This window comes from Euphorbia lathyris, chromosome 3 (genome assembly GCF_963576675.1).
Source record: "Euphorbia lathyris chromosome 3, ddEupLath1.1, whole genome shotgun sequence".
In the NCBI taxonomy this organism is placed as follows: Eukaryota; Viridiplantae; Streptophyta; class Magnoliopsida; order Malpighiales; family Euphorbiaceae; genus Euphorbia; species Euphorbia lathyris.
The window spans coordinates 17,666,944-17,676,783 of record NC_088912.1 but is presented as its reverse complement, the minus strand read 5'-3'; the positions used below and the strand labels follow the sequence as shown (position 1 = coordinate 17,676,783).

Genomic DNA, 9,840 nt, shown 5'->3' with positions numbered 1-9,840 from the left:
AGATCTAACCAAATTTTTGAGGTCGCATACCTTGGTTGCAAGGACGTCAAAAGCAGTTCAATCAAGCAAATGTCGGTGAGGACTGAGCAACTGAACTCAAGGCACAAGGAAATGTTGTAAGCCTTAGGGGTCGGCCTTGACAAGAACGACCGGTGACAAAATTGGAGGAGGGAGAATGGTAAGACCTTACCGGGTGTGCATCATATCAAGGTGATGGGCCAGAGATACGAGCTCAAAGAGGACTCGATCGATGTCGCAGTCCCCGATGACGATACCGGCAGGGCGAGAGCCATTTGGTATCTTATTGAACAAAAATGGTGATATTATTCCTCCATTAATTTAAAAATTGCGAATTTTTTTTTTTTTTTGGGGGGGGGGGGGGGGGGGGGGGGGGGGGGGAGGGAGGTCGCATTTGCTTCTAACCCTGATTTTCATTTTGGTCATTAAGAAGCAAACTCCAGCAATCTCTGAAATTAGTGATAGATTAAACTGATTATACACTCACTCACTCAAGGAACCTGTGTAATCCAAGGATCTTCACAATTACTGTAAAAATTACAGAATAAAACACATTTAAGCACATCAAACAAGCTAAAAGAGCAGCAAGGGCTTCCACGTTTCTTTCTTCCTAGCTGTTTCGATTTTCAAGCATTAATTTTGTACCAGAATTACATCAGAGAACAGAAGAGTTAAGTAAATTTAGCAGAGCTGAATTGTTAACATAACTATCCTTACTCTATCAGTATGAACTCAAATATAAAAGTATGCATGTGTAGCTGATAGGAAACTAAGCTAGCTCTGTTCTAACATTGTAAAGAGATGAAATAGGAATCTCGAAACCATTTCTGCATTTAATGCTATGATAAACTGTACACGTGAAGTATCGACAAGGACAGGCCGTGCAGGAAGCATCTATAAGATCCAGTAGCTCCTAAATGGGCCATCAGAATGAACAAGCTCGAGTGATGCTTCTGTGAGTAGATGACTGTCGTATTCCGCTCCCTTTCTTGTATGGATAGTTGTATTCTTCGTCAATCATCTGGCTCTTCACTTCAACACATGTGTCCTCATCACAGACAGAAACTGACAACAACATTCAAGTACATTCTGCAGTCACTTAATTGAATGATGATGATTAACACAATACATAAACTAAGTACTACTAAGTACTAAGCAAAGAAATCTGATAGAAGTCATATTTCAAATTAATGAATCCATTCTTAACACAATCAAACATGAAAATTATTTTCTAACTTGAACATCTAAAAATTCTATAGCAATCCTTTCCAGATCATTAAGGCTAACCCAACATCAACTAATGAGAATTATGCAAGAACTACATGAGCTTCAAGTTACGGATACATCAAACATAACCCAAAAGAGATAGCACCAGAATATAATCAAGCATAAATAAATGATGAAGTACTAGTTACTTACTAGCTAAACAAGTCTTCAACTGTAGAGCAAGAGCTCAATGAGATCATGTCACAAGTTATATTACCAGTGTCAAAACAGTGAAAGATGAATAACTGAGCTCCAACATTTTGAGTCCAGATGAACCGCTTCATCATCACTAGTTTTGTTTGTCGGATTCCATGAATTCACATGACAATTTGTCCTATACAGCAGGATTCTACCAGGAATCCTACAAAGAACTTGAATGTTAGTTATGGATTATAAAGGAAAGTAGTGCAGTAGAGATTGGCCTGAATAAACATCACATCACATTATAAAAAAAAGGAAAGCAGAAGATTCAAGTCTGAAGACAAAACAAATTGGAAATATATATGCAATGATAAAAGGTAATATGGCAGATGTTTTTGTGGGAAAAAGGTTATTGATGAAGTTTCAATATTAAGTTGTGATCCAAAATAAAGAGCAGACATTTTTTTTTTTTGAATTAGGGCTTTTAGTTACTTACCGAAGTCTTATAGGAAATGATGGGTCCATATTCTCCTTTGTCTTTTGAGCACCAATCTTGGAGATGAGGACAATCACTAATTTCTAAATATTCAAGTGCAGGAGGGAGGCTCTCAACAGGAAAGGACTTGAGTTTAGGGCAATCAAAAATGTATAATTCTTGCAGAGAGATGAGGTTTTGGATACCCATGGATATGGATTTCACATTCTCGAAAAAAAAGATTTGAAGATAGGTTAAAGAAGTTGGCAGTAATCCCGCTGGAAAGGAAACCATGTCTGTATTTGATGTTATTGCGAGTATTCTAAGAGAAGTGAGTGAGTGGAGTCCCCACTCTGCCATTGGCTGACTCAACTTTTCACAATTAGAAATCCAAAGTTCAGTTAGTTTTGGAGGTAAGCACCCTTCTAGAGATGATATCTCTGTATTACTTATTCTGAGACATTGAAGGGAAGTGAGATTGGGCAGATACCTCAATCTGCAGCACCTCTCAATTTCCAAAGACAATAGAGGAGTTGGGCAGCCCCCCTTCGGGAAACCATTCTAATTCATCACACTCCTGTATGTCTAAATACTGAAGTCGGTGGAGGCTTTGCATATGACTGGATAGGGACTTGAGTCTTTTACAGCAGGAAAGTTTTAAAGAGATAAGAGTGGGGATATTGGGCAATTCCCTCTCAGGGAACAATTCTAGTTCATCACACCCTTTAATACTCAATGTTCTGAGATGAGAAAACCCATGATGAAATGACTCTAGTAAATGTTGTGCCCATTTCCAATTGTAAGAAACTTGAGAGAATTGACAGACTGGCTGCCTGGAGACCAGCTCACAGATTTACACCCCCCAACTTCCATTGTCTCAAGAGTAGACATCTCACTATCGCAAAGGACCTCCAATGAAGGGCAGTCAACAATGACAAGACTTTTGAGACTGTGTAAGCCACCATTTGTCAACTCAAGCACCTCGAGTGAAGGGCAGTTCTTAATGTAAAGATTTTTGAGACTGTTGAAGCCATTCGGGAACTCCTTCAGTCTCTCGCAATCTGAAAGATTCAAATATTCCAGGTTGAGAGGCAAAAACCCTCCCACTACATTCACCAATGACACAAGCTCCTTACAATTTGATATTGTCAAATGCTTTAGACTGGTAAGAGATGAAAGCACTCTAGGTAAATCAGTTAACTGTTCGCATTCTGAAATTTCAAGTTGTTCCAGGGAAGGAAGGGAGCTTGGCAACTTCCCTACTAATTTTGGACACTCTTTTATTTTAAGCTTACGAAGCTTATGGAAAATTCCCACAGAATCTTCATTTAGATCATTACACCAAGACCACTGCTTCCACTCTGACATATCTCCTATCACTAGAGTCTCCAAACAAGGAAAGGAAGAACCATCTCCATAAAACTCGCTCCCCACTTCTTCCACTGCACTCAATTCTTGTATGCTCAACTCTTTCAGTGATGGTAGTTGTCCAAGCGACGGCAACAATTTGATATGCTTACAAGACCGCAGCTCCAACTTTACCATCTTACTGAACATGGGATCTCCTACCCATGATGAGAATTGCCTTCCGCCAAAACCTGAAATTGAAACAATTGATGCATTTTGATGTGGTTCCAGTGACTTTAGAATCTGCTCATCCTGAATATTTGAGTTTACAACTGTACCATAATAATCCCATTCCAAGTGTAATTCAAGGAGTCCAGACTTCTCCTTAATAAGAATCTCAAGCTTCCCTGCTAATTGAGAAAGTTTCTTCAACTCTGATATCTTCAGACCATCATTCCCTTCTCCCACTATGAAGTTGCTCAACATACGCATCAGATTACCAATTTGCAATGGCATATTTTTCAAGTATGTCGCAGTGATATCAAGATGCAACAGGTTGGTTAAATTACAAATTCTTTTGGGTAACTCTATAAGCTCACCACAATCACGCAGCTTCAGTGTTTCCAAGTGAGAGTTTACCAATTGATTTTGGCAACCTTGTAATCTTAGTGGAAGAAAATCGTACAACAACTTTCTACTTAAATAGCTTGTGCTATAATAATGAAACTCCTTTAGAGACAAAAATGTCCTCAACTTCATCATCTTATAAAAGCATTCAAATCTTCGTGAAGCGTTGAAGTCTCAAGGAATGAAGGAAGAATGGCGAATGTATGCATATGACTCCACAACTGCCGACTCATTCTCACTCAAGTGAAAACATATGTCTCTAGTAACAGAGTTAGCAAGATCATTGATAAGGTCATGCATCACATATCTTGATTTATTATCATTAGACTGTTGAAAAAATGATCTTGATAATAACTCATCAAAGTATTCGTCACCTAAATCATTCCTTTGCTTCACGCTATTAGTTTGCTGACACAAAAAACCCTCTGCCATCCATAATAAAACCAATTCATTCTTATCCAACTCATAATCCTTGGGAAAAATTGAACAATATGCAAAACATCGCTTTAAGTGAGGAGGGAGATGGAGATAGCTCAGCCTCAAGGCAGGAAGAATATTGCTTTTGTTTGGTAAATCCCATATCTCACTCTTCAGTACTTCCTCCCATGCATTAGTGTTGGATTTACCTCTTAGAAGGCCTCCGAGTGCTTTAGCTGCCAAAGGTAATCCCTTGCATCGTTTGACGATCTCTTCGCCTGTTGGTTTTAAATCCATGTGCTGATCAAACTTCGTTGCTCCAAAAGCATGTTGGCAAAACACAGACAAGCATTCATCAAAAGACAACTCTTTGAGTTTATGAACGGCAGTAGAAGTACCTGTCCTCGATGAAAGTTCCTAAATTTTAGTTTTCATCATAAGAATGTGATTTGAGATGTGAGCCAGTAAATTAATTACCTGCTGTCATATCTGCAACGTTCTGAAGGCGAGTTGTGATGATAATTCTGCTTCCTGGTGCCCCTGCTTCAAATCTATAATGCACGGAAACTCTCCATGACAAGCGTTTCCCCGTTTCTGGCAGATGTGGGAAACGGAAACTCTCGGAAACTGATACGAAACGTTTCCGGGCACGTTTCCGTAATTACCAAAAATATGAAACGCGTCTCTCAGTTTTTAAACGGTTTTCCCTACGTATTTCGATTAAAATTCTGGAAATTCAAACTTTCTATTTTCTAGTACCTGTTCAATCTAAGATTATGAAAATTGAAACTTTCTATTCGAGAGATAATTATTTCCTTGTATCCTTCAATTTAAAGAACTTATCCATATTTCTTTCTCCTATAATCCTTGTTTCTTGAATCTTGATTGAGCTTGGACTTTCTTCATCTTGTTCTTCAATCTTGTTTTTATTTAATATATTATTATATTTTTAATATTTATAAATATGCCCCTATATTTTTAATATTTACACGTTTCCCCCACGTTTCCGTTTCCTATGTTTTGTAGAAATTACGTTTCCTAGTATCGTTTCCGTTTCAGTTTCCGTATCCGTTTCCGTGCAACATAGCTTCAAATGGACTACGGAATAGAGTCCACTGCTCATAGTTCTCAGACCAGACATCATCCAGTACAAATAGAAACCTTTTTCCAGACAACTTATGTTTCAATTTCACTTGTAATGAATCGAGATCCTTCTCATCATTGCTTTGAAGGATAGTTTTCGTGATCTTGAAGACATCAAAATCTTCGCCAGCACAAACCCAAGCTTTGAAATCATACTGTAGTGATTTATCATTGTAAATGAGTTGGGCTAAAGTTGTCTTGCCGACACCCCCCATGCCAATTATGGGAATGACAACAACATTAGCATCACCATCTGCAGCCTTCAACAATTCGAGCACCGCCTTTTTATCTTCGTTTCGACCATACACCTTTGCTTCATTCACCAAAGAGGTTGAGGGTGGTCTTTCACTCTCCTGGGCGACCCTCCTATTGGAATCCCGAAGATTCAGGTCATCTTTTTGTTTGCTAATCTCATCTAATCTTGCAGTAATCTTGTCTAACTTGGAAATCATCTCCCTATTGAACTTGACAATTGTTGGATTCACTGCAACACAACATGAAGAGAGGATCCCGTGCATATTAATCGACCGGATTTTGTCATTTTGATCCTTCAAAATGCGCTGCTGAATCTCAGTTGCGAGTTCATCAACTACATCTTCTAGGTCATAAGCCAAGTGTTCTAGATCAGTAAGCCAAATCTCCACCGGTGGACTGCTGATTCGTTTCTCTGCATCATCAAGCACAACATTAATCCTCTTGAGCATCCTCTTCCATCGTTCTAGTTGATGCAGGACTTGCTCTTGACCCACATACTTGAGCCAGTCAATAGAATTCAACCTGTCAAAAACCAGTCGAAAGAATCCAGAAAGGATTGGACCAGCAACTGCTTCCATTGCAAGGATTCTTGGAATTGTAGAAACTATTCAAGTTTTGTTTCAGAAGGAGCAAATACGAAAATTTATAAAATATCTATCAAAGGAAAAAGTCCATTCCATCTATCTATAAGAAGAAAGCAAAGGAAAGTCCAAAGAAAGATCAAAGTATTGTCTATTAAGTGAAGGAATTGATCACGATGACACAAGAAGAAAAGTTCAATTTCTTTGGTCTTGATACAATATATTTGCACCATTGCAAATGGATTCCACTTGCCATTTTCCCCCATATAAAAAACACCCCCGAAAGATATGAGTTTTTATATCAAAACAAAAGTTTAATATAATTATCTTATTTTTGATGAGTGGTATACCCAAGTAAAGGAAAATTCTGAGAAAGAAGTGCTCAGTGATTTCATTGGGAGTAAAAGAAGTGATGGGAGAAATATAATATAATGGTACAATACAAAAAGTATTATTTTGTCCAACTCATTGACTGGTTCAATGCATAATATTTGAGAGAACTTAAGAAGCACATTAATCTTAAACTTGTCTAACTATGTTGGTGTATTTTTAGAGAAAGAAGTGTGGAGTGATTTCATTGGGAGGGAGAAATATAATACTACAACAACAACAAAGCCTTAGTCCCGAAATGATTCGGGGTCGGCTAACATGAACCATCATATAAAACCGTGAAATCAAGTCGTGTCAGCGACACAAATTCGCTCCCTCCACTCCGTCCTATCCACTACCATATTTTCCTCAATTCCCAGTAAACTCATATCACTCTCGATCACCCTCCTCCAAATTTGCTTAGGTCTTCCCCTACCCCTCACCACTACATCCCTTTGCCACTCTTCGGTTCTCCTAACTGGCGCATCAAGCGCTCTACGTCTCACATGGCCAAACCACCTTAGTCGGTTTTCTCTCATTTTATTCTCAATAGATGTGACCCCTACTTTTGTCCTAATTATTTCATTACTCACCCGATCCTTTCTCGTATGACCACACATCCATCTCAACATACGCATCTCCGCCACCGACATCTTATGGATGTGACAGTGTTTCACTGCCCAAATAAGTAAATTGTACTATACAATCTTATATCAATTGACTTGTGGATATTATTAAATGGGTAATGAGGTACAAATTTAGTCCTACGAAAAGTAGATTTAGAATCTTAAACTTAACGATTTACCAGACTGTAATGTCAAGCCTCCTTAACAAAAAATGAGTTTTTCTTTTTTCATTTGCAATTTCATGCTCTGGCTGCCTTTAAACCTCCAGAGCTGACAACCAGTAAGGATTGAAAATGTATATTTTCTGTAAACGAAAAAAACTCATCTTCCATTAGTGAGTATTGAAATTGCATAGTCAGAGTCAGGTAATGTTAGGCTAAATCGGCACTCTCCCAATTAAATTTGTACATTATCCCTAATTTATTTGAGCAGGAAAGGTGTTCAATCAGACAACGAACAGAACTAGATTAGCTTACAATCACATAATGCATAACAAATTAAGCTTATTGTATAACCAGATCTCATTCAAGATTAGAGTAGTCAAGTCTATGTACATTACCAAATAGCCTATAACACATTGAAGCTAACCACATCAATTACAGAACTCATTATGAATCCAAACTCTAATTATTTAACTAAACACATGAATGCAAATTGCTAGATTATATAAAGCCACAGAAATTATTCTCAGTATTTTATACACAAGAATAATAATAATAAATAATAAATTCTCAGTATTCTCATGGTTCAGCTGACCTTTTTTCTCCTGCGCCACCTACGGATGTGTTCTTCATACGGTTGCGATGGCGCCATTCATTCTCGTAGGGCGGGATTACATAGGGTTAAAGATTAAATTGAGTGACATATTGTTTTGCAGCGCCATTGTATTCATTTGAGCTGTCGAACTGAAAAGATGGTTTAGGGTTAAGTGTGGATTTGGGGGGCTGATTTTTGCGAGAACTGAGAAGGAGAGCCTCATTGCAGTTAAATTTCAATTGTGTGGGATAAGGAGACTCCGATCGAGAGTAACTTGTAAAAGGCATTGTAGAGAGATTGAGCTTGTTTCGTTCAATTTTCACGGACAAAACATGTCTTCTCCTTCAATTTTCTGCACTTTTAGCTATGAAAATGAAGAAATGGCGATGGAACGAAGAAGAAAAGGTGATTTCCCTTTATCTCAACTCGGAGTGTGTCTCAAGGCGGGTCACTTAATTTGGAGTCAACTTTTCAAAATTGCAATTTCATTTTATTCGGGGCTAAATTTCATCATAATAAAAAGGTTTAATACACCATCTAAAAATCTTAATTGGCCTCTTAAATTTTCAAAGCATTTTAATAGTTCCCTAAATTTACATGAAATGTTCAGTTAATCCCCTGAATTTATGTAAAATGTAATCAATTGCTAATACGATTGCAAAAAAGTAAGTTAAATGTGGAAGATGTATTCCACGTATCTTAAAATGTTATTATATAATTTAAGAATGTTATTACTTCTACTTGTTGTTTGTGACGTGCTTAGTTTCTATTTTTTTTATTGTTCTTAGATTGAAATATGAGTTAAAAAAGAAGATGAGGTTGAAAAAGATGGATTGAAGAAGATGAAGAAATTGTAAAGGTATTTAAAAAAACATATTGAAAGAGTGTAATATAGTAATAATAGCATATGTTGAGTCTAAAAATGTAAATAAATCTCAATTTTGTAAAGGGTGTTATTAAATCCAGCCCCAAATTTCCACTCCTAGCCATGTGAAAGGACAAAAATGCCTTTTCATGGGTTTTGGGAGTAAAAAGCTATTTTTTTTTGCCAATCCAACACGCGGGCGTGTGGATATCACGCCTCACCGCGTGGTCGGGCGTGATAGCCACACGCCTCATCGCGTGGTCGGACGTGATAGCCCAACGCCCGACCACGCGGTGAGGCGTGATATCCACACGCCCGCGTGTCGGATTGGCAAAAAAAAAATAGCTTTTTACTCCCAAAAATAGGCCGTTAAACCCGTAAATAGGCCGTTAAACTCGTAACTACAGAATTGTACTTAAAACCTAAAAATACCATACAATTTTAACTAAAATCAGTAACAATAATATAAGTTAATGAATAAATATTATTAATCACAACATATAAAACTAATATAATCTAGTCCAAGCCTCTCTCCTTTCAGCGTATAGATTGTCCAAGTGACGAACACTCGGATGATGAAATATACGCCATTGGGTAGCAATGGGAGGCACTGGAAATGTAGGATGTAAACAAAGATGTATGTAGTGACGATAACTCCCCAAATGACAAATCACAATCTCTCGCTCTGGTGGTTTTCCATCGTCCGAACGCATCGGCAGTATAGTGCAACATCCTAACTGTGATGTAGTAAAAAGGAATATTACTGCATTCAAAACAGATGCAGCAGCATATAAGTCATCCGGACTCACCATCCAGTGGGACTCACTACACCCCGCTCATGCCCATCTAATGTGCGTGAGGGCAGCATCAAATCCGTTCCCGTACACTGGCTCATATAGATCACGGTTCGCCCGCATCTCATTCTCTATGAGCACTCTCTGCAGCTTCCACTCC

General features: G+C 38.0%; 1 protein-coding gene and 1 long non-coding RNA gene across 2 annotated transcripts; both read right to left on the bottom strand.

The window, feature by feature from the left end:
• Positions 1 to 613: 613 nt before the first annotated feature.
• Positions 614 to 8,473, bottom strand: LOC136223853 (uncharacterized). Its single transcript, XR_010686165.1, has 3 exons — positions 8,022 to 8,473; positions 1,438 to 1,645; positions 614 to 1,083 (listed from the first exon to the last, which is right to left on the bottom strand). It is a non-coding gene; the product is annotated as an uncharacterized lncRNA (long non-coding RNA).
• On the bottom strand, positions 5,314 to 6,325 carry LOC136224086 (putative disease resistance RPP13-like protein 1). The gene has a single exon (XM_066012335.1). It carries the CDS (start codon positions 6,265 to 6,267, stop codon positions 5,347 to 5,349), a length of 921 nt encoding a protein of 306 aa, XP_065868407.1. The 5' UTR covers positions 6,268 to 6,325; the 3' UTR covers positions 5,314 to 5,346.
• Positions 8,474 to 9,840: the final 1,367 nt, after the last annotated feature.